Source organism: Falco punctatus (genome assembly GCF_963210335.1).
Source record: "Falco punctatus genome assembly, chromosome: 14".
In the NCBI taxonomy this organism is placed as follows: domain Eukaryota; kingdom Metazoa; phylum Chordata; class Aves; order Falconiformes; family Falconidae; genus Falco; species Falco punctatus.
In genome coordinates, this window is record NC_137594.1 from 21,257,701 (window position 1) to 21,283,092 (window position 25,392).

The 25,392-nt window shown below is 51.3% G+C and overlaps 1 protein-coding gene across 2 annotated transcripts in view; it reads left to right on the forward strand.

The window, feature by feature from the left end:
* GNAO1 (G protein subunit alpha o1) overlaps positions 1-25,392 on the forward strand; it is a 146,122-nt gene that overhangs the window by 87,092 nt on the left and 33,638 nt on the right. For both annotated transcript variants that reach the window (XM_080411154.1, XM_080411155.1), the window contains exon 4: positions 8,672-8,832. In XM_080411154.1, the coding sequence (XP_080267280.1) occupies positions 8,672-8,832 (161 nt within the window). The remainder of the gene's footprint in view (positions 1-8,671; positions 8,833-25,392) is intronic.

Sequence of the window (25,392 nt, forward strand, 5' to 3'; positions counted from 1 at the left end):
GATAAGAAAGTTCTTGCATTTATTAGATATTAGATACTAGACCTGGGCAGAAATGTTTGATGAATTTGCTAAAAAGCACAGTCTAAAAGAAACCTAAAACATCTGTAAAATCAGTCAAAACCTACAAGTAGTCATGGCCAAGAAGAAATTATGTGAAAATTTGGAGAATTTTTCATAAGAGAAAAGCCAGAGTGTTTTGGTTTCATTCATTTTTCCAACTTTTCATTTGGAAACAAAATTTTTGATTGAAAACTGACCTGCATTTAAAAGAGTAATACTGAGCCCCCAAATAATTTGAAACAAACCAAAATATTTTGGTAGGGATCAAGGCAAGCACTTTGGCTGGATGTGAAATGAAATTTTTCGGGGGGTTTTGGGTCACAGAAGAATGCAGGGCAACACGTTTGATCCAAGATGATTTTTCACACGGCCTAATTTTTTGGTTCTACTGCAAAGTGGAAAATCCAGTATTATTTGGGTGCTGTGATACCTGCTCTCACACCAGCAATGCAAGAAATAATTCTGAGACACCCTGTCAGGCAGAAGGCTTAGGTATGGACACCAAACCCACTGTGGTTGTTTCATTGGAGAGCAATAAGAAATCTCTACCTAGATATCCCAATTACAGGTTACAGAGAAGAGAAGAGGCAACGCAGAGCTGAAAATTAGCAGGACTGGGGTAGGATGGGGGGATTTTTCCTCTCCACTTTGTCCTTTAAGTATGTATCTTCAACACAGATCACCAAGTAAAATAGGACCGTAAAATGAAAAAAGGCTCTTTCTGATTGAAATGCCATTGCTTTCTTCAGGGACAGATAACTGTAGCCCACAGACTTAGTCCTTCATCGTACGAAGCACTGATAAATCTGCTAGATTAATTGTAGAGAGGAGATTAGCACCCACCGTTCAGCATCAAGCTCTGAGCATTAAACTAATTACTAGGTTCCAGCGCTGCACGGCTTCCCAGCAGGAAGGCGCTGCCCTATAAATCATCATACACGAGCGGCATTTAGCCAGAGATGTTAAAAAAAATCCCGCTTTGTCCTGGGAATACTCCCACCATAGGGGCTGGTTTCCCTTTCTGTTCCAAAGACAAAGCCCATTTCCCCCTTTGTGGTGGGAGAGCTGGGAACGAAACCGTGTCCCCTTTGCCTTGCCACCCTTACGCTGGCGCCCAGAGGGATCCTAGTGTGGAAAATCTTAAAGACATTTGAAGAGAGGGAGATGTCAGGCTAAAGTGATCGGGAATTCCCAAACCCAGAGCAGGTTCCCAGAGAATCGCCATCGCTCCCACTCAGCTCGTCCTCAGCCACCTGCTTTGCGATGCGTGTGAAACAGCCATTGATTTTACAAACGCCCGGAGCTGATGCAGCTTCCCCACCTGCCCTTCCACTGTGGGCTATCAGGCGTTTCGTTGCAGCACCAACACTCCGGCGCCGCTAAATTTTATGGACTTTTACCCAGCAGAGAGGCTTTTACAGCGAGGGGAAGGGCAGTAAGCTGCAAGGATTTTTGTTCACTCGTCTTTACATGTTTCCAGCCTCCTCCTCAGCACTGCGGCAGAGCACTTCCCTGCGGAGCATGAAGCCATGCGGCTAATGTCCCCCATCTGTGACTCTCTCTGTCATCCCCTCCCTGGTGGGCAGCGCTGTCTGTGCCTGCATGGCCTGAAAGTCGTCAGCGAGGGATGATGCTTGGGCGTGCAGGTCCCGTACCCAGCCCTTCTGCTCGGTGCTTCTAGGACAGAGGACCCATCAAAGCATCCTGCTCCCGGAGGGATGCTGGTGGAGTCTGCAGCGGCTCTCGGTCTCTCAGGGATGCCATCTTCTCAAATTAGAAGTGACTGGGACAGACAGAGTGCTGTTTTCTCACCTTCCATTGCAGCTAGTGGGTCAGAACCTATTCTGAGACCATTTAACACATCCTTTCTGGCTTTCCCATCCTGGTGTGGCAAAATCAGGCCAGCTGTCCACTGTGTTTGCCTCACCCAGCTCAGCTCTTCTGAGCTCCTCAAGAACAAGGGGGGACCCTATGATTTCCTAGAATGAAGTGGATTTGGGAAACAACTTGCCTCTCAGCAGCATCCCTCTTGCAGTCGAGTTCTGTGTTGTTGGGTGGTGGGATTTTCCACCTCTCTGGGGAGTGAAGTGCTGTTTCCTGCAGGATAGAGAGCTATAGGAACTCTTGCAATGGCAGCCCAAGGGCTTAGTCTAGTCCATGCATTACCCAGTCCCTGGATTGCCAGGTAGTCAGCAGTCCAAGCAGACAGGGAATACTATTGTACGTGTGTTGCAGGAGGGGAAAAGAAGTTTATACCCATGTAAGAGCCAGCAAATGTTATTTGATCAACGGCAGGATCATACAGAATGGGTAGGAATAAAAGTAGTACCACACTAAAGCAGTTGGCCTGCTTTTAGAGCCATCATGATCTGTAATGCCAGTCCTGCTCAACGTCTCCCCAGACAGGAAGCAGCAGACAGGAAAAAACAGCTGTAACAAGGTTTCCGGACAGAGATCCCAGAGCAGGAACCAGACACAGCAAAGCTGTTTGGCCAAGACAGCCAGAGGTGGTGGTGCCATCTTGGCTCCAGAAGGCTATGAAAACCAGGGCTTTACTGATTGCTAGCCAGACAGCACAATCTCGGGAGAAGATCTGGATGTCACCGTCACTGTCGGGTTATGTTTTCCGTAGAAAATTGTCTGCTCACGGGCAGGCAGCAGCCCTTTGGCGTTGTACCCAAGTCAGCCAACCTTTTTGTGAGCTGTTTTCCACGAGCAGGGTAGAAGATGGCTAGCGTGACGCTGTGGAAAGCCAACCATCTCTAACTTAATTTGTTAGGCTTAGCTTCGCTGTGTGATGCAAATCGCTGGAGCGCTACACTGAGCCTCGCGTCAGCATAAACCCATCTTTCCCAGACCACTGGGATCTGTCAGGAGTTTCCCAGATCCAACTAATGGGAGTACGGAGGGGCTGTAGTTTGGGTGCCCACCTCAAGGTATTCTTTAAAGGGATAGATTTGAATAAGCTGCTGGGTAGTTTTTTTACTAGCGCAGTGCCTTCCAGGGTCTCTCAGCAAGCCAAATGCCAAGCAGAGGTGGGAGGCCTTGATTAAATGTTCTGAAGGTGGATGGAAGAGTGGAGGAGGAAGGGAGAAAGTTGTCTCTCCTTTGATGCACAGCAGCTGCTTCATGCCAGACAGATTTCCACAGATTGAGAGGTCAGCTTGGAAACACAGATGTGTGAGAAAGAGAGGGAGAGTGACGGGGAGAGTCATATGTGGAGCTATTTATTCAGCATCTACAAAAACTCCTTATGGACTTGGAGCTGGGCCCTGGATGTCTCTGGAAGAGGCGTATTCACCAGCCCTGCTTTGTTTCCAGAATTCATTCAGGCTGCAAATGCTATGAAAATAACCGGCTTTTGCTGTGATGCAGCCACACTTCAGCTGGGAAGCAGGGTCGAGATTTCTGAGATGCTCTGTGAGGAAGAGGAGGAGGAGGAGGTTTTCAGTTTATGAGCCACGTCCTGCCCCTAAGTTATGGGACCTCGTTTCTCACTGAGGTAGCAAAGGCACATACCGCTGTGTGCTGTGGTCAGGATCTGGGTCCCCCAAGAAGGTCGTCCTCCGGGGTCACCCTTTGTGGATAGTGGATGCTTTCAAGACATCAGTTTCATTTGCCCCAGGTTCCTGCCCTGCGATGGCCACTACTTTTTTCATGAGATTGCTTGCTTGATAACCAATACCGTGCCTCTGATTCATCTTGCACTGCCAGCAAAATGCAGTGCTTATCTTTTCCCCCCACTGAATGGATTTTCTGAAATGTTCTGAGATGCAGCTTTGAGTACAACCAGCCACCAGAGGAAATTGCCCCAGTGTTAACCTTTCAGATAGGCTGAGTGACAAGTATGATTAATCAGAGTAAATAACAGCAAAAATTATATTTACTGGGATTTATTTCACCAAAAGGAAAGCACAGTACAATATGACACACTGGGTCAGCTCTCCTGTGGGTGTGAGGCAGTGCAGCTCTATAGGGTTTAGCAGTTTTGTACCACATAGCTTCAGGCTTTGCCTTCCCCTTAAATAGTTCCCTTCCAGAAAACTGTTACTTTTTGAAAAAAGAAGAAGGAAAAAAAAGAAAAAAATCCCCTAGTTAGTGTCCAGGCAACTTCCAAGGATCGGAGCCAGGATTTACCTTGGGATGGCCAGAGAGGCGGGGACCTGAGTCCCACTCCAGCGCAACTCTACGGCAGCCAGGGCAGGAGCAGCTCTGCTGGTACCTTCGTGGGCACAGAGCATGGCTGGTGGGGAGGAACAGATAATTAGGGGTGGTCAGTATCGGCATGATGAGAAATAACTTGCTTGCAGAGATGAACATGCCCACCAGTGATGTCAGGCTGCTGGGAAGAGCCCCTCTCCCTTCCAGCAAGGTAACAAATTAATTGGGCTATGTGGCTGTTGCAAGCAAAGTCACAAGTTCGCGTGCTGAGCACAGCCTGTGTGCTTGGTGACAGTGACATATGGGAGACAATTAAATAACTGCGGTTATGCCCAGGTTAGTGAGAAAACAGATCCCCTTGTGAACTGGATTTATACCATGTGCAAAGGTAGATGCACAACCCCGAGGTAGGAAGGAGCCACGCTGATTTCCCGCTAAGCTGGCAGGCTTCTGGCTCACCTCTGCCTGTGGATTTCACTGCCCTGGCCCTGCAGAGCCCCCTCCACTCCCCGGCTGCTGTGGAGGTTTGTTCTTTGACAACGGGTTAGGTGGTTTTTTAGCTTGATGGCAGAAGCCTGGATGTGTCATTTACCATCCCTGGGTCTGTGAGCGCAGCTGTTTCCCAAGCCAAGCCCAGCCAGCTCCGGTTCTCCCGCTGTGGGTGGGCACGTTCAGAATTCAGGAGCGACACAGCTGAACAAATCTCGCTCTCGGTGACAATCAACCCAAAAGCAATCAGCTGGAGGGTTAGGGTTTGACCCACTATGGAAAATGCAAGTGGGATGCATGGGAAAGCTGTGGGGATGGGATGGGATGGGATGGGATGGGATGGGATGGGATGGGATGGGATGGGATGGGATGGGATGGGATGGGATGGGATGCTCCCACCAGATAAGAACCAGCCTGAAGGAGACCAGCCCAGCCCCTTACCCTCCTCCCAGCCAGCTTGTACCGAGGGAACAGGGGATGGAGCAGCTGGGGAGAGGCAGCGGCAGAAGTGGAGGAAGCAGCCCTGCACCATTTTGCGGCTCCTTCCAGCAATCCCAGCGGCAGAGCACTGCCTATTTTTAGCTCCTGAGGTAGCTGAAATACCACCGTGATATTCATTAATGAAAACCCTGTCGGATGGGAACTGCAAGGCGGGGGGGCAGAGGGGGCTGGTTGGTCGGGTTTGTTTTGCTTTGTTTAATTGCTGGCTTCAGTACAGAGGCAGAGCGTGGCAGGAGGCTCGGCTCCTCTCACCTCGGGAAAAGCGGGAGCGCCAGACCCGGGGGAGGCGGGAAGGGCAAAGTCAATCAGGCAGTATTTAAAAATCTACCTGCTGGGCCCAGGGGGGGCTGGAGATTTTAATGTCATTCCCAGCTTGAGATACAGCCTGGAGAGTGAGAAAAGAAAGGGGTATCTTCTCTTCTTGGATCCTTAATTGCTCGTTAAATCACCTAACAAATGCCTGAACTCCTGGATGGCCCCATGCTCCCTGACAGAGGGGCTCCATCCTTGGCAGGGGGGAGGAGTATTTTTAAAAACACTCGTTTCACTTGTTTTTTTCTTGGTCTAGAAAACTGAGAGTTCAGTGGTTCACTCTGCAAAATAAAACTAAGTCTAGAATATTTTTATTACCATTCAGCAGGAGCGATAGACTTGCCTACGAGCTGTTCCCCTGCTCCAGCCTGTGGGGTCACGGTCTGCCCCGCACCGGGGAAGGGCAGCTGCCCCCGTCCCTCCCACCCCCAAAAGGGACCCCTGGTGACTGCAGAGCAGCACGTACCAAAATAACCCCCTGCCCTAGGAGCTCAGCCCCGCTTCTAGCCCAAGCACACCTGGTAACCACAGCTGGAGGTGCCTGTCCCTGGTCACTCCCCTTCTGCCCCGTCATCGCTGTTCGTCTACGTCTTCTGCTCAAACCCTCTTGCATTAGGTCTTAAATCACAGGGCACTGCCGCAAGTCTCAGCAGTGGGGAAGGTGAGGCAGCTATTTCATGAAAATGTGACGACCCTGCTGTTCCTTCTGATGCTTTGCAGAAAGCAACCTGCAGTCTAATCCACAAGCTCAGAAGCAGCCCAGACCCTGCCTGTAACAGCTGGAGAACTTCAAACGTGCTTTGCCATCGCAGACAGATGGGCAGATCTGTGACTTACACCTAGAATGCCCCCCAGCAGTCAGGGTGACATACGGAAGACCTCCTTCCTACCTGACTGTAACTGTGGGTGCTTTTTCTGCACAAATAACGGGGCCATGCCAGTCCGCAGTCCTGAGCTGACTGGCCATTAGCAGGTTTCATGTTATTTAGAGTCCATGAAAAGAGCAGAATTACAGCTCCAGCAGGGCAGGCAAACCATACTGGTGATTTATGAATATTCACTGAGCTCACGAAGCACTCCGGGGCAGAAAACAAGCTTTTGAAATTAACTGAACTCTTCAAGGTTCCTTGTTTGCCTTGGCTTTGAGGTGTGAGTCACCAGTACTGTTTCTCCAACACGAGCAGAGTCTGTGCAGAGTGAGGGGAGGATTCCTGGGCACTAAAATATGAAGTTAAATGTTCTGCGAGAAAGGCTGTATGTTCATAAAGTCTTCAAAGCAGAGACGCTCCACTCCATTAAGTTTTACGGGATGGTGTGTCCATACAGCACTGAGACTTCTGCCTGTGAAGACTGCATCATCAGGGGACTTGAGGCTCTTTCTCTGAGCGCTGAACTCCCCAGCAGCTTCAGCCTCCGGTGCTAGTGGCTTGGCACCCCGCGATTTCCCAACACTTTCAGTGTTCGGTAAAGGGAGGCTGCAGGGGAGTGTAGATCCTGGCCATGCCAGCCATGCCGTACGCCTGGTCGCTCCCACCCGCGCAATTGGGTTATTGTGATGCTCTTCACCGCTGGTACTTCTCCACTTCTACTTGTACCTATGACCTAAGATATAATCTGCTTGCTTTGCCACAAACCCTGTCATACCTTGTCCCCAGCGCTCAGGCGGTACCCGAGGAGAGCAACGCATTCAGCAGTTGGGCTGTTCCCATCACAGCTGCTAGGTCTGAGTGTCAGGGGGGAGCACCCGCAGCACCTGGCCGGGCAGAGGAACAGCACAGAGACTGTTCTACCCAGGAAAGCTGTAGGAGCTCTTCCCGAAGGCAATGCCCGGCTTCCCAGGAGCTGTACGCCCAGCTGCAGGTGGCTTTGTGCTCATGAGCTGGGTCACTGTGATGGACAAGGGTTGTTTGTCCATGGGACGGTGGCAGCACAGCACGGGCGCTGCCTGCACGCCCGTTTGCGACACTCGTGTTTCTGGCCAGCGTTTGCTGGTTTAGACCAAACACCCTGGCAGGTGAAGACTTCCATCTGTGTTTGTCCAAGAGTGGGTTTGATCTAGCAGACAAGAGGAGAAGTAATAAAACCAGGAGGTTGTCTTCGCTAGCTGCTGTAAGCACACACAAGGGTTAACAGCTCCTCTTTTCCAATGAACTATAGCAATAATAATGGGGTTTGTTTCAGCTGGTAGAAATAGGAGAAATTTCCAAAATTTTTAAAGCGATGAACTGCAGATTAGCCAACAGCCCTGGGGTTTCAGAAGTCTGGAGAGGAGGTGGGAGATCCACTTTCTGCAAAGCAAGCAGAGGGTGGTCATGAATTCGGGTGTCCCGCTTTGCAAATGGGTGAAGAAGCATCAGCCACCTTGAACTATTACAGTAGGGCTGAACTCAGCTATTCCAAGGCTGTCTAGACGTTCCCATCCTAAATCTGAGACATCTTCCGGACCCGAGTTGTGTCAGAACACAATCCTCCAGGAAAAGTTGCTGTTCCAGCAAATCACATTTTTCTTAACTAAAAAAGATTCCATCTGAACACAGCCAGCTGGCCCTGCCCTCGCTGCCATACTCTTTAACTGCGGGAGATTCCTCTCCCTCTGAGTCACAAAGCACGACAGCCAGCCAAGGTGATCGGTGTTAATATGAATTAGCCCCTGGAGCAGGGGCTCGTAGCAAAGAACAAGAACTCAGGAAAAGTAATAAACCAGCATCTGAAAAAAATGGCTTCTGGAGCCTTTCTACTGTCCTTTCTGATACAAACGACCCCTACTTCAGCGCAGTTACACACCCAGGTAAAACAGGTATTGTTGCAGGGTATGTGTCGCTCTGCTAACAATTTAAAATAGGCTTGTAAATATAGGGATTTCCTTCTGTTCCCAAGAAACTCCACACATACGCACCGCTGACTGGTTCTGCTGAGTAGATACATTTGTTGACGAGGGGTGGGTTGCAGAAATAACCCTTTTGCTTGTGGCTTCCTTGCTCCATCCTCCTTTAGCCCTGCCTGCTGGATCATACGGTGTGGATCCTAAAGCCCCATCCCGAGAAACTCAGCCCCTTGCCTCCTACGGTTTGGTGAACTGTTTCTGAAACCCCTGGCTCCCAGTTCTGCCTTGAGCATGCATGTGACCTCTCGTTTCTTTCCTCTGCAGGCTGATGCCAAGATGGTCTGCGATGTTGTAAGTCGGATGGAGGACACAGAGCCCTTCTCTCCAGAGCTGCTGTCAGCTATGATGAGACTCTGGGCAGACTCTGGGATCCAAGAATGCTTCAACCGGTCCCGGGAATATCAGCTTAATGACTCGGCCCAATAGTGAGTATCCCTGTCCATAGTCTTTTCTGTTAAGAAGCTGCGTTTGGGCTTGTTAAAGTTTTAACTGGAGTTAATGACCTGACAGCGGTGGCTCTGAAGGCGGTCGTGCTTACAGGCTGGGGTGCGTGTTGTGTCACAGGCTGCTGTGAGGCAGAGAGGATCAGGCAGGACATTCATGTCCCCGCCGGCCAGCCGGGGGTCAGGTCCGTGACCGTGAGGCCAGGTTCCCCAAACTGCTCCCAGACGGCTCAAGGTAGGTTTCTGCAAACACGGATCTAGTGAGCAGAGGCAGACCAACCCATGGACACGGCCAATGGCTTCTTTGTTTGCCTGGTAGATAGCAGGAGGGTGTGATCAGCTGCTTTGTGTAGCCGCACAGCTCTTGCGTTTGCTTCTCTGATAGCCATACCCTGTGCTGATAGGCAGCTGGATTACAGCCAAGGGTGAGGGGTGTCTTTGCTCCTGTGCTCTTGTGACGTTGTGTTATTCTCATAATGCAGTCAGTGGCATCTCTACCATTAGGGACCACATCCAGACTACTTTTTTAATGGTGATTGGTTCATCCCACCTTAAGGACAGGAGTTCTCTGGCTCTGAAGAAGCATTGAGTGCCTCTCAAGTTTCTGTTCAGGCCCATTTCTACTGATAATTCATCCAATCTGTTTGTCTCCACCTAGACAAGGAGGCTAAAGTGTTTCGTACTGTAATTTCAATCGCAGCAGCTGTTGCAGTCAGGCAAAACATCCTCTCAGTCCCGTACTGCGTCTTGGGCAGTAGTCAGTAAAACATGGGTAAATATAATATAAAAAAATAAGGAACGGGCAAGCACAGAGTCATCATTTCCCCAGTCATCCCTTTGGACCTTTTGGTAATCAGGGAAATAGAGGCTTCCCCAAGTAGCAACAGGAGAATGTTACGGCCATGCTTTTGGCATTCACAATATTCCATGTCAACAAGTTCACCAGCTGACTCATGCACTTCTGGAGTCGTTACTGCGTGTTTGGCTTGTCTGGTGTCTCTGCTTAGGGTTTTCCTGGATATCTATCAAAACACAAACCCAGGCACCGGCGTGGCTGAGGGTGGTGTTCTGTGCGGTGGGCTTCATCATCCCCAGTCTGCACCAGCTCCTCCCATCCAAGCTGGCAGGGCAGTTAGAGAGCGCAGGATTATTTCTGCTCTTGCCATGCTGTGGCAGAAGGCGAGTGATGACACATCACTTGGCATTGACCAAAAACCAAATGGGAAACCTGCAGATGTGTGGTTGGTGTCACAGCTTCCTACCCAACCATTTCTCACCACAAGCGACTACATCTCAGTGATGATCCTGACATTATGCTGCCTTTTAATCACTGCTAGGTGGACATCCATGTTTAATTTCATTGCCTGTAATGGCAAAATCAGCCTTCTCTTGCCAGCAAGTTGGTTTTTTCTACAAAAGAAGGGTCTGATGGTATAAACATACCTTTAGAGATATAAATTATATTAAATGCCAGTCCTAATTGCATTACAACCTTGTGGAAAATTTTTCAATTGTTTTAGAGCCAACTACCTTGAGGAAAGTATTTTGATTTTGCTTCCATGCAAGATAGCAGTTGAAAATAATAAGCATAGCCCTCCCAGTGTGACCGGCTGCTGGGCAATTCATCAGCGAGAGCTCTGAAACCACAAGCAGTTTCTAAACATCCACTGAAGAGGCTCTGCACTGTGCTGTTCACAGCAACACCAACGTGTGGTTGCAGCCCAGCAACGTGAATTTTGGTCCACCCAGATCGCGATCCAGAGGAGGATGTGGGATCCTCCTTGCCAGGGGAGGGCTGGGCTGCCTCTCGGTGGGTCGGGCTGCGGCTGGACGCTTGTTTTCTCTGGGCTAGGTCAGATGGTGAAGCTGAAGACAACAAAATCCTTCCCATTTAGGGACCTGCTGCTGTTTGGGAGCCTCTGGTGGTTCTGTCACCAGGAGCAGAGATGCTGTCAGAGGGCAGGGCACTGCGACGCGTCCCGCTGCATCTCTCACCCTGGTGCCATCACACCAGATGGTGATGCAAGTGAGAGCTCGGTTGGCACTTATTCACGCCCAGTGGACTCCCAGCGAAAAGAGGCGTATTTTTCATTTAATCCTTCAATGCTTTGGGGTTGTTTTCTTCTGCATGAGTGAAAGATTTGAGACAGTTTTCTATTTTTTTTTTGTACCCCTGGGAAAGGGCTTATCTTTATTGACACTGATACTGGATTTAAAACACTAGCAACTACAAAATGTGATTCCATTAGGGCTGCTAAAAATAAATTCCGGAGGAGAACTGAATCTGAAGTTCCCCAAAGTTTGAAAAACAGTGACAGGCAGTGAGCTGGACTAGCATCACTCTTATTTCAGCCTCCTGTTGGTGATAAGCCGTAAGGACCAGTGTTTTGCTGGCAGGAGGGAAGTTTGCTGCAGGAGCGAGAGATTGTGCTCCGCGGCTGCTCAGCACATGTCACAAAGTCCAAAGGCACCAAGTGACCAGGTCCTGCTGTGACCAGCACAGGAGTGGCCCAGGCACTTCACCCAGAAGCCACTCACTGGATGCCCTGGATGCTTTTCAGAACCCCCCTCCAGTGCCTGGCTATTTCTAAGGAACCACTGCTCGGGCTTCTGCGAGTCAGTGCTGCCATTGCCCTGCGTTGTTCTTCCAGTGCTTTACCTTGAGTTTTTCTTCAGTGCTTCAAACAACAGCCCTCCTGTTTCAGCCCCTGGGAGCCCAAGTCACAGGCTGGTCAACAGCCTGCAAGAGCTGGCGGCATGGCTCTTACCAGTCTGTCATTAATTTCACTGGAAACAGATTTTATCTTTTGTGTTAGGCTAAAGAATTGAGTAATAGCTCTTCTCTCCTACCAAAGATGGGCCGGAGCACGTTGTTTTCAATTCTCCCATGCCCGCCTGCCTAACGGTGTGAACTTCCCTGTGAAGCTTTGCTTTTCTTAGGCTTTAAAATCAGCCCGTCCTTAGCAAGGAGGGGCACTGCGAAGGGACAGCAGAAAACAGCGCTTCTGCAATGAAAAAACATGATTGAGGAAGAGGGGACGCTCCGTAATGGGCCTCCTGTGTCTTGGACAGCAAAAAAGTAAAACCACAAGGACGGTGAGAGAAGGGAAGAGAGTAAAATGTAGCAGTTGGTTTCATCTTTTTTCATTACTGCATTCTTTCATTGTTCCCCAAGGCAAATTTACGGGTGGGTTGAGTTCCACATTCCTAATCTCTTGATTATGTTTTTATTCCTACTTTGTCTCCTCTTCCTTTCTTGTCTCCATGCCTAGAAGCTAAATCTACCTCTGATCATCAAAGAGTCGGGGCACTGCTGATGTCTTTTTCTTCTCTAGCCAGTTTCTGTCTGTGGAAGCACATCTGTGACCCACATTTTGCTTTCAAAATCAGCAAAAGAGGTTTCCAGCTGGTTTCCTTAATCTCCTACTTTTGTTCAGATTTTAAAATTGCCTTGTGTTTCCTAGCCTCGAGCCCCTAACTAGCCTGGTCAGCGGAGTGCAGTGCACAGGGCAAGTTTGATCCGAACCGCCCAGGGATGGGACCTGCTTTGAATGGCCTCCAAACTTCAGGGGGGAACGGAGCAGACGGAGCATCCACATGAGCACCGGTTTTCCGTGTGCATATCCAAACAGGCACAGGCCCTGCAAGATGTGTAGGCAGAGACAGTTTGCAAGTACACAGACATAAAAAAGCCAGAATCCATCTCAAGTTATTCCCCTCCTGCTTCCAAGTACATTGAAAGATCATTTGATAATGCCAGGGCTGTGAAACTGCCGTGAAAATGTAAAATATTTTAGGCCTGCATTCAACCCATCCATCTTCACACATATCAGAGGTGTCAGGGCTAGGAAGCTTGTTGCCTTTGGCTCTCTCCGGGAGCGAGGGGAGGGAAAGATGCCTCCCGAGAGGCATACGGACCTCACTGCTCAGTGGGGAAAGAGAGACGCAACTGTGTCTGCTGCTCTGCCATAGCTAACTGGAGCCCTGACATCTCAAGTCCGTGCCAAATACCAAGCACAAGCTGGACAACACCTGGGTTGCTCCGGCTTCCAGAACTGCCCTGGCCATGCCTTACAGAAAAGCGGCACCAACCCCAGAATCAGATATTGCAGTGCCTTCCTTCTCACCCTCTCTCACGTGGGACTGTTTTCTGATCTCTTTTCCTTGCAAAAGAATTGTCTTTGCAGGAGGGTATCACCTTCCCTACTGATATTTATTGCATCCCACACGCCAACTCACACTCTGCACTGAGAAAACAGTTGAGAAAGTAGAGCCAGATGTTGTCGTGGTACGGTGAATGGCTTCCAGACTGAGCCCCGCCAAGGCAGCGCTGGAACCGGCTGCCCAGAGAGGCGGTGAAATCTCCCTCCTTGGAAATGCTCAGCACTGAGCCACCTGAGCTAACTTTGAAACTGAATGTAGCCGTGCAGCTGGCCCTGCTTTGAACGGGGGGTGGTCCAGCTGAGCTCCAGAGGTCCAGTCCAAACTGGCACTTTTTGGTTTGTCTTTTGGTTTTGGTCCCCTTGCTTTTTCTGTCATGACACTGGGTTTAAAAAGGAGAAGGGGTCTTCGGGGTTGGCCGCAGTCTCCTCCTGTTCCCAGCCGCGCAGGACCACGCAGCTTTACAGTAATGCCCACATCTCACAAGTCCCGTGGTCTCAATGTTTGCCTTGCTGGTGAAGGGGACTTGCAGGACGTAGGCATAATGCACGGCTGTCAGGACATGGTCTGTTTTAATGAGCTGCAATTGTTGCTGGCTCTCTCAGACTGAAGAAAGAAAAATTATAGGTCAAGGTTTTGCATTAATATTCCCATCAGGTGTGTAGATTCCATTTTCTCATCACAGCTTTTGCATTAGAATATGGTTTTCTGTGCACCCGTCTCACTCATGCCCGTCCCTTGCACTCCCTCGCAATAATTGGAGGGAGTAGCAGCATAAATGAAACAATCCAGTTAATTGGAATGACCTGCCTTGCGCTGTTTATCGACAACCCACCTTTGTGTCTCGGAGCCCAAGCACCAATAAAGCAGAAAGGGAAAATACATCACAAGCAGAGATGTAGATACATTTGTTTGAATTTATGGTTTAATTTACTCCCGTAAGTAAATATGCCCACCAGTTTTGAATAATGAAGTTCCCCCTCTGATAAGCAAAACAAAACAGCTCATGAAGGCCAGAGCAGGTTGACTGGAACCACCAGTAGTTCCCACAAATGAGATGCAAATAAGATTTCCAGGGAGGAGCAGCCCTGTGACGTCTGCTGGTGCCAGGTCTGGAGCAGGGCTGCTTCTGTTAAGTGCTTGGTAGAGGTCTCAGGCTTCATTACGATCCTCATAAATGAAGCAATGGCCGTGGCTATATGGCTATGCCTAGGGCTGGGTGTGAGCAGGAGGGTGGGCACGGCAGGAGACAAGTCTTTGAAATCAGCTGGATGTTTTCCAGCATCTCGCCCTCGGTCTTTATCCATCTGGAGACCCAATTCCACCAAAACTGGGTGCTGTCTCTCCGGGGGCTGCCTCTGTTGGCCCAAAGCAGGGTGGAGACCACGTCATGGTATCCTGAAGATGGGTGTTAAGCAGTGCTCACCTTCCCATCCCACCAGACACTGCCAGGAGAGTGCGAGGACTGAGCTTCCTCACCAGAAAGCTCACTCAGCACGGGGAGCAGAGGTCTGCAGGACCCCTCTCAGACACCAGCACAGCCGAGAGCTCCACCAGAGCTGCTGTCTCCTGGGGCGCAGCCTCTCTGTGGGGGAGAGGCCACCCAGAAGCTTAGTCCTGGAGCCAGGCTCTTCCCTTTACCCTTTCCAAGCCACACATGCAAGTCATCAGGGAAAGGGGGAACTGTCTCAAAAGGCATTTCCTGGCTGGAGCCGATGCAACCTCCAAAGAAAATGAAGAAGGAAAAGCAGAAGGTGGTCTCCCTTGTGAACACCTGGTCTCTGAGAAACCCCTTTCAGTCGGTGCGAAGGTATCTGAGGTGCCATTAACACCCCCCACCCCCACCCCCGAACTTCAGCAAAGAGAAGAAGCTGCAGAGCTGGGCTCTACAGCAGAGCTTGTGGCAGCACCTAGTGATGCGGGGACAGCCAGGAAAGCGTTCGCCAGCTGAACCAGAGCTCTGCAGCTTCGCTGGCTGCCTTTCCATCTGAAATAGCCCATTCTACAGCCAGCTCTGCTGAAAACTCAGCACCTCTTTAGATATGGATCTTGCAGGTAAAAACTGGTGATAGAGTCTTTTACCGCCCAAAAATCTCTCTAAGGTCTGTCTGAAGAGACCCGGCAGATAGCAGCGACTGCACTGCAGGGAGGAGCGGAGAAGTCATGCAGGTAGATCATTCCCTGGGGACAGGGCCACAGCAGTACCTGCCACCCCTCTGCCCATTTGCATTGCCACGCCGCATCCTAACGATGTTGTCTGTGTCCTGGAGATTAGGAAAATCTTGACATCTTGACTAAATAAATTGCTGTTTAATGACCCACGATAGCAATCAGGGCTGTCCCACTTTTGGCAAAACTCCCACCCGAGAGGGTAGGAGCCGGGCAGTAGCTCACGCTGCCTGGAGGAGGGGACACTGCCAGGGTTTGGGAACAACCTCTTCTCTTTTTGCATTTTGCTTAAAGATGAGGAGCAGCCAGCAGCACTGATAAACACGGCACAGGGCATTCACCCTCCAGGAAACCTGCTGCACCGCAGCCTTGAACCCTGGATAATCTGTTCTCTTCGCCGACTGACAGACCCAACAGGAATTTCTTCCTGCCTTGTGAAGGGCTGTGGGTGACAGTTTCAGTGCAGAAAGATTTGACTTTTTTTGGCTCAGTATTTGTGTATTTTTAGGCTGAAATGTCCTTACGAAACCAGCTGGAGCTGGCAGGCTGCCACCAAGGGTTGGGGTATATTGTTGTTGTTGTTGTTGTTGTTCTGTTCAGCTTGGTTTTTTCACTGCTACCCCTAGTGCTGTCTGCAGCCCTGCTCTCCCACCAGCCCTGCCCTTCAGCAGGCAGCGCTCGTGCCCTGCAGCTCGCCCATCACTGTGGTCTCCCCCCTTTCACCCCAACCTCCTTCCCACGCTGGGGGATGGAAGTGCTGGGATGCAGCTTCGGAGCCAGGAAGCCCAGCTTCTCCTGGGAACCCACAGCCCTTGCTCCTCCTCTCCTGCAGAGCCGGGGACCCCAAGCTTCCCTCTCCCTTTCTGCACCTTGCAGCTCGACATACCGTGTGCCCCCAGCTCCGCCGTCACAGCCTGCCCTGCGAGACAGCATCACTCGTATGGGGTGAGGGCAGGAGATGGGGTGTCTCCTGCCAGCGAGGCTCTTGGAGCACCCTATTGCTGTAGGAAGCTCCTTAGGGAATCGGGTAGCTCTAGCAAAGATACCCTCTGTATGGGTAATTCCTGCTATACGCCAGCTAGTCGGTGTCCGGCTCATCGGTCAGCAGGGACTGTGAGTCCTGTCCCACCGCAGCGCCCATGGTCAGGTGGGGACCAGCCGGCTGCTCTCAGCCTCGTGATTCTGCAGTGTGTCTGCAGGCAAAGCTGTCAGGGGACCACCGTGCCGTGGCTCTTCACACCACCGGCGTCAGGTCTGGCACCGTCTGCAACGCTGGGAGGCGAGCACGGCAGTGGCACGTCATTTCCCAAAGTATTTACTGTCTGTTTGAAATCCTTAAATGGCAAAGAATGGCAGGAACGTGGGAATTTCTTGGTAGCCAGGCTCTGGGATGGAGCAAGCTGTCTTCCACATGGCTCTGCAGGCACCAGTGGTGACGGTATGACTGAGAGACGCTGCCCCCAGTCTTGCTCCCCCACAGGGTCCTATCCCAGACGTCATCCCAGTTTGGAAGGAGAACCTGAAAAGGGGCTTGCTGCAGCCCGGGCAGCGCACAGCAGTGCAGCGGGAGCCGGCCGTGGGGTGCACAGCTCAGGAGGAGCCACCCCAGCCCAGGACGAGCACCACCGCGCAGGGCAGATCAGGTCCCTGCGCTCAGGATGCAGGACGTCCTTTTCCCCTTCCTTCACGTTGTCACTGCCACCAGCCTTTCCCTGCCCTGGGTTTCTCGGCACAACGCTCCCTCCCCTGAACTCAGGAGGTGCCATTCCTCCATCGGTCACCCTGTCCTGCCCCAGCTCAGCGTGCCGTGGCGGTGTGAGTCATCAGACCCCACAGCGTAAGAGAGCCCACCAAGCACACGAGTGACGTACAGCTAGAGGTGCGCAGCCACCGCCACCCCTGCCCTCCCTCGGGTCCAGCCTGTGCACGCACACCCCACGCGAGAAGAGGGGGAGCAGTGCAGCACCCCCACACTCAGGTGTTTAAGGTTAGAAGTTAAATCCAAAACCAATCATGAGCTTAGCTAAAAAGCTCCTCTTTTCAATATATATTAAGACAACCATTGGAAAATTGCTTTTATCTGCTGCTTCCTAAGCCCTCTGGCTTATACTTTAAAGCCTTTTGTCTGTGAACAGGAGAGCTGGAAAGTCCTTTTTTATTTCCTTAAGCAAATAGTCCACCTAATATCCAGCCTTGAGGGGCTGAGGCTTTAAGAGAGAACAAAAATGAAGAAAATTAAAAATAAAAAATTGTTGCAAACATTGTGACATGTGCCGTAGAATCACAGGACTCAGCAACCATGGGGATGAAGCACCCAGAGCTGTGCCCACGCAGGGAGGGTGGCATGGCCCCCGTAGGAAGGCAGAGCTCCCTGGGACCCCCCCGAGCATCCGTGGTGCCTGTTGGTTAGCAGGTTGAAGCTCCTTGTCTCGGTTCCCCCATGGGGACAATAAACACTCCTGTTTATGAGACGCTGATGGCCACAGTGGCAAGAGCAGCGCAGGCAGCAGCAGAGCGAGGCAGGAGCCTGTTGGGCTGGGCAGAGCACGGCAGGGGTGTCCCAGTGAGCCCACGGGAGCCGAGTCCCAGCACTCGGCCAGGACAGTCCTGCTGAAATCAGGATTTGCCTGGTGGAGCCCTGTGCTCTGATCATTTCACAGACAAATTGATGTAATAGCTTTAATTAGCCCTGTAGCAAACACCACTTTGTTTCTTGGTTATCCAGGCCAAGCACTGAGCCAATATTCAACCCCCGGGCATTGATTTTCTACTGCTTTTTAGGATGGAAAGAAGGAAATACGGGGATTTTTCTGCATGCAGACAACGTGGCCAGGGCTCGGCAGGACAGGCATGTGTTCGGGCACAACCGGCGCCATGCATATGGTGCGTGCTTGGGGTGTCTCAGAGGAAACCTGGCACCAGGGGTGTTGGGCTGCAGGCAGCACGGCTGGGCAGGTGGGAAAGGCTGTGTTTTCCCTTGGGATTTCATTAGCAGCCCTGCGGAGAGTGGCAGGCACGGGTGCTCCCCAGCCTGTGTCCCCAGTCCCCGGACACGCACCACCCGGCTGTGCCCCGCTCCGGGGCTGGGTCAGTGCCAGGGGTGGCCTTCCTGCCTCCTCCCGCTCTTGGAGACCTGACAGGGGGGTCGTACCTGGTTTTTCCCTAAGTGCAATGATGAGGCAGTCGTGGATTTGGGCAGGGGAACTGAAGGCAGGCGAACATGATGCTGCCGCCTTACTGCCTCGTGTGCCACGCTCCCATACCCACCAGGCACAAGCCCAGCTAACACAGTGGACCTGATACACTTCAGGCAGATCTTTTACCTTTTCCTATTACTACCTTCTTTTCTTTTTCTTTTTTTTTTTTGTTTTATTTTCCCCTGCAACACAGCTAGTGCTAGGTCCATTTCACTTCATTCACCCATACCTTTTACACCATTAGACTAAAAACAACACTGAGACTGTCTGTGAACTATTCCGCCTTCTCCAGACATGTTCCTTGCCTTCAAACCACCGGTGTAACACACGGATCCGAACCCACGGCTCCTATTTTGCCAGCCCCCATCAGAAAGGCCAGTAAATTCCCACGTGCCTGAGACCCCTGGCTCTGGGGCGGTTCTGCCTGGGCTGCTGTGGGTGGGCACACACTCACTGGGCAATGTGGGCACAGGCTTTGGGCATGGCTGCTTAGTTTGGGCACAGCTGCACAGTTCAGAGCAGAAGGAGGCTGGAGTGCAGCAGAGCAAACACCCGTCCTTGTGCCAAAATCCTTGTGCTTACACCTACCCCACCTCTGATACGTTTAATGCATTTAAATGCTTGAGTGCCTGGAGAAGGCATCTCCTCAGATGTCCCTGGGGGTCTCTTCTGGGACTGAATTTACTGGGAAAAAAGAGGAGAAATGGTGCTGAGCCTAGGTTTTAGGCAGCACCTTCTCCACACTGCTGGGAGAGGCGGGGAAGAGATACAGGGAGAAAGAAACCAGGCACAAACCGCACCATGGAGCCACGCCAAGGACGTGTCAGCTCGGGTTTTGGCGGTTAGTCCAAGCCTTGCTGTGGATTTGTAATGCACTTTCGCTCGCTGTAACCCCTTCCCGGCTGTGCTACGTTGTCACCCCAATGCTGAGCAGCAGGTTTGCTGGGAGCACCAGCATTGAAAAGAAATTCAGCACTCCAAAATTGCAAGCCCAGGTGGGGAAACACCCCACAAGCCATCACTGTAGCTCTGACCGCACTTTAATGGCATAAATCAGCATCTCCCAGTCCCTCAGTACTACTTTCGGTACATAAGGTTTGACAATAGCGTAAGAACTATTTCCAAATCCTCATTCAAGAAAATACCAGGCAGTACATCCTACCAAGCAGCATTAATGTCAGTTTAAACATTTTCAGTTAAACAGCTCCACGGTCTTGCAATTCCCAACATGTGAAACACTGCACCAGGGAGTGCACTGAACCTTGAGGCCAAATCTGCGATGGGCAGGAGCAGGAGAAAGAAAGAGCAAGAGGAGGCTGACACTAGCCAGCAGCTGTTGAGACCTGGGAATTGGTAATGGAGTCCAGGCAAAAATCTTTGCTCAAATTAAACTAATGTTGGAAGCAGCAACTTTGCACGAAGAAATCCCCAGAGTAGTCTCTCATTGAAGAAAAAATACGTAAACAAAGAAATGACACAAATATAGAAGTCTCAAATAAACTTGGGAAAAAAAGGCTACACGTTTCTACTCGGGAGCTCAACTACCTGTGTCCTGGGCAGGAGACCACCCTTAAGGACATCAGAGCCCCTTCCCCACTCACGATAAAGAGCTGCATCCCACGAACCAGAGTCTCAGCCAGGTCCTCCCTGCATGTGATGGTGGCAATGCCAGTCCTGTAGGTGACAGAGGGGAGCTTGCAGTGCAGGACACCCTGGGCGTACCTCCGAGCAAGCTCTTCCCACCTACGGCTGCTCCCCGGGCAGGGCTGGATGGGTTTCCCACTTGCCTGTGCTTCCCAGCACCAGTGGAGCTTCCTTTGAAGCGGAGCACACAGGCAGGGCAGCGAGGCTCAGCCCCACTGTGCTCGTTCCAACATCTGCCATCACTGTGGGAGACTTCAGAGCAGCTGCTTAAAGTAGTCGGTAGTGAAAACGCACAAAATGCAGAGGTCACCCACACGACCTGTTTATCTTCCCAAGGGTCTCTCTGATGCCATGCAGGCACCCATGGGAGGCCCAGAAAGGGCTGCCCAAACCCCTGGGCTGCCTGGTCCGCCCGTTCACCCTGCTCTTCATCTTCCCTTGCCCCAGGACAGAAGTACCACGGGAGAGCTGCAGGTTTTGCTCTGACCCTGCTGACTCCATTTGATGTGTTACTGCTTTCCACCAGCTTCATGAGAAATCCGGGTGTAGGACTAGCACCGGCACCCTGTCTGAAGTCCCAGCAAAGAGCATGGCGGGGTGGGACTCCCTGGCTTGTCAGGGCATCTTGTGGTGACAGTGGGGAGCAAGCAGCTTTGCTCCACGGGAGGGGAGAGCTCCTATATGGATGTAGAGCCCACATCAACAGGGAAAAGCTGAAGAAAAATTGGATGAAATCCAGTATCTGACTTTAACCATGCTGCCTTGCACCCCCTGCCGCGTGCTCCCATAACAGAGCCGCGTTACACACCTTTGTGGTCTCGACTGCAGTGCCCCAGGTGCTCCCTTCATGCCGCAGCGTGGCACATCGTGCTGGCTCCCTGCCCCTGCTCGCCCTCCGGCACACGGGGATGATCCCAGGGAACGCTGGCTGCCTGCTCCCCAGCTCCTTCCTCCACACCGCTCAGCCTCCTCCTCTGTTCTCACTTGTGCCTTAAACCTCACTAGTCCGATACTCAGCCCTAGGGACGAGTGGGTCATGCAGTGAGTGCATGAAGACCCCACGTGAGCGACACGTATGGGTATGCAAAGACCAGGAGTAGCGCGAGCAGCAGTCAGGTATGACCCAGACCCACTCTGCAGCCTTCCCCATATGGACATAAGGAGGCACTCCTGGGATCCGGGGGTTTATTTTTATTTCCACTTTGCAGTGGGAGCCAAAAAGCTCTTTATTTTGAGAAGCTTCAAACATTGATTGGATACGGCTGATCCTTCCATCAGCTGGTGCAGTGCCACCAGATGAATAAATCTTGCATGCATCTGTAATTACTGCTTAGCTTGTGTTTAAATGCAGTGTCATTGATCTGCAGAACTCATCAGAATCCATATAGGAATGCATGAAATTACATTGGATAGAGCAGAAAAGTACATGACAACATCCATTTTCAGCCTTCTTTGTTCACCAATAAAAAAGAAAGCACTTATTTATCTCTATTCAAATTCTCGGGTTAACTTACAATTTAATCATCAATTGTAACACCATTTCACAGGCTGCTCTTTATGTAGGGAATATTTTTCTTTCTTATAATAGGCCACCAAATTTCTACTGGCCTTGAAGCATCTGCCCCTAAGTGGGCAAAATCTCTATTAAAAGCGTGGAAGAATATCGCTTAAGGGTTATAAAACTCCGTACGGAAAGGTCCTGTGATTAAAGCTCCTGACTGTGATTTAAGGAACCCAAACTGACTCCCAAGTGCCACCACAGACTTCCCGTCGTGTCCTCAGGCGAGTCATCTATCCCCTTAATCCTTCTGTTCCTCCTAAAGGGAGTGTGATCGATGGCATTTCCCCACTCGGGTGGGAGGCTGGCAGGACACATCAGTCACGCTCAGCCAGAGCTGAGGTGCTGCAGCAGCAGCGAGCGCAGAACCCCAGGACTGGGCAAGGGCAATGCCTGTGCTGCCCGGCCGGCTGCTCCAGATGCTCTTCCCTGCTGCGGCCAAGAGGAAGCTCAGCAAAAGCATGTCTTGGCAATAAAGTCTGCGTTGTCTGGAAGAACTCCTGATGTCTTCCAGACCTAACGCTGCTCCGGGCCAGCTCCGTCCCCCCACTGGAAGTGAAGTGCTCCTGGGTGGGTTCGGGCTTCTCCCAGCAAGCAGGCAGGGACTCCTGGTCTGCCCACGCCGTTACTGCAGCACCTTGGCCCGCAGCTCAGACCACGAGAGACGTGGTCACTGGCAGGTCCGTGGGCAGGCAGCAGAGCCTGCTTCTGGCAGGGATGTGTCCCCAGGGCGCAGGGGAAAGTCTCTGCACAGCCTCAAGTGCAGAGGCAGCAGCCGTCCCCAGCCCTCGTGCAGGACCGTGCCACGGAGGTGGTATCCTTGGCTCATCTCCCGCAAAGCCACACCAGCCCTGCGGCCGGGCTGTCCCATATGGAGTATCCCAAACTGGCTTTATCCCCCACACAAAAGTCCCTCGTGCATCTTCAGCTGATCCCTGCCTGCTCCTGCAGAGACCTGGGAGCAGCCCACACTGCTGCTCAGTGGCTGCCGGAGCCTCACCCTCCAGGGCTGGATGTGTGGTGACAGCAGACCACAACTGCAGACCTCTCCGAGGTCCTCATGCCCAGAAAAGAGGGAGAAAGGGAAAGTGGGTGGTGGGCAGGACGTCTCGCCAGCCCAGCCTGGTCCCAGGTTGACAGCCTTCCCTGGTGGGAACGAGCGAGCTGTTTTAATACATGGCAAACAAATCTCCTAACAACGATTCGGCTGCACATTTTCTGAAGGGATGAGAAACTCCATGAATTTTCCCTTACGTGTCTCTGCTTCTGGATCTGGCCTGGACTGAAACCAAAATGCTGCAATACCACAAGCAAAGCTGTTCTCAGAGGAGCCCCAGCCTGACAGCTGCTGAGAAGGACCAGAAAGTCCATTTGCATAGCACAGATTTTACATGCCCAGGAGATCCACCTATGTCTGGGATAACTAAGACATTTTTAGCATGCCGCCAAGGGCAAAATTTCCAGGTTTTGCTTTTGCTAGCTGCGGGTCACATCTGCCCATGGCAGAGCATTGGCTGATTTTGGTACCCACGGTTTCTGGCAGTGATGCTTAAATGGGATTTGAAAGCAGAAACCCCCATAGCTTGCAAACAGGTCAGGAAATTGGACAGATGAGAAGATCCAGAAACAAGATTCCTGCTCCATCCCCAGCAACACATCTCCCTCAGCAGGGTGAGTGGGTAAATGAGGGCCCTGGTTGAAGCCAGTTCCCAACAGACCCACCCCACGCTTGGTCACTGTGCCGTCCGGTCATCCAGCGATGGGCATCCTCTGCCTACCTGATACGAGAGCACCGATCTCATTAACGCTTTCCTTTGTAGCATTAGGTCTAAATCCCTTACCAGTGCTACCCCTGCCACAGACACAAAGCACCACAAAAGCACTAAAAAAAAAAATAATTGTCTATTTTTTTCCTTCCAGCTTAGAAATGGAGATGTTAATGCTACTTCCCCTACTGCCACAAGCATGTAAAATAGATGTCCTGGCCCTTCATGCACACCCTGATAAATCTCTCTGGCTGACCAAAAAATTAAAGTCTGCGGGACTGGTTTCATCTGCGGTCACAGCTGTCTGCTTTCCAGGCTTGGAGTAATTCTGAGCAATTAGCTCGCAAGCTTGCCTTGGGGCCAAATGGGATCGGCCGCCATGCGATGTAAGGAGCTGGGGCGAGGGAGCCTTCGTGCCTTGACCAGTGTGCTCGTGGGGGGCCGCGGCGAGGTGGGTTTGGTGATGGCTCTGCCCTGCCTGGGCTGCGCGGCTGAGAGCCGCCTGGGCAGACCCACCGCCTCGCATGGATGCGCCAGGAGCCCCACTGCAGCGCGGAGACTGCGTCCTCTGATCTGGGCGCCTTCCCAGAACAAGCCCTTCATTATCCCAAACTCCCCACAGCTTATTTTTAGACCTTTCTTTTCTTTTCTTTTCTTTCCTTTCTGTCTTCTTCTCTTTTTTTTTTTTTTTTTTTTTTTTTTTACAGTATAGAAAGGCATCAGCTCTGCTGTCAGCAGGTTTATAACAGCAGTCCTGGAGGAAAAAAAAAACCAAAACCATCAAACCTACTTACTCTGTTGCATAAAGGTTTAGGCATAGATCCTGCTTGCTTCCAGTGCACTGAGCCCCACCGCACCTCATCCCTGCTCCAGCTCTCCTTCAGAGCTGGTCACCAGGAAGGGGAGGCTTACCCACAGCAGGAGCTAGGCTGGAGCTGCTGAGCCTTGCTTCAGCCAACATTCGATGCGTGCCTGCGTGTGCCCCGGTGTGCAGAGGACACCTGTGTGCAGGGCCACCAGGAGAGGAGACACCTGGCACAGCCTGAACCATGCATCACCCCAGCGGGCTTGCATTTACATAGCACCGCTGGAAAGATCCAGTCAGCCCCCGTAAAAATCTTTTGCTTGTAAAGCACAGTGCCCTGTGGTCAAGCAGCTCAGCACTAAAAGTCATTTAAATCACAGAGGCTTTATATAAACAGCGGTATTGCCCAGGTGGGGACACTTCCAAAAGGGATTGCACCACTGCTAACAAACCACGTCCACCAGATCTGCCCACGCAGCAGCTCCGAGGGGGCTGGCGTTGAACTCTCTGGTTCTCCAAGTAGCATCATATTAAGTGACCACAAAGCAGACGGCTGAATATAGAACAAGGCAGCTCTGGCTCCCTCCTTTCCCAGATAGGATCCAGGAGATGAGGAAGGACCCTTCCTGGTGTGATGAAAGGCTCCGAAGGGCTTCCATGCAGGAATGTCTCAGGAGCAGAGCAGAGGTGCTCCACCGGGGATGCGCGGAGGGCTATGGAGATGTGTACAGAGAAACAAGTGGGGAATCGGGAGGAAAGAGAGCACAGCTGTTCCTGTACAATAATTAACAAAGTTAAACTCTGACACGGCAGTTTAAAAACCAGAAAGAGGCAGTTTTTCGCAGACAGGGTAGCTGAGCTAGGAAATTCCTTGCTGCAGATGTGGCCATTAGAAATTTACACTGCTTCAAAAAGCACCTAGACACATTTCTGGAGGAAATATCATTGAGAGGTAATAAATATAAAGATATCGCCCTTCTCTTTGAAACTCCGTCATCTATATGAAGCATTGGAGGCTGGGAAAACTGTCTGAGTCCTGCACACTTGCCCTGTACTCATACTTTCCTCTCAACATCTGTTCTCAGACACTGGTTTAAGCTAGGTGAGTCACTGATCTGATCCAGACATATTTTCTCTTTTGTAAGGGCTCCAATATGTAAAAAAAATCTTTATCATCCCCTCTTCCACATCACCCAGTTTTCAAATTTCACTGCAGGAAGATGAGCCCACATCTGCTTTCCC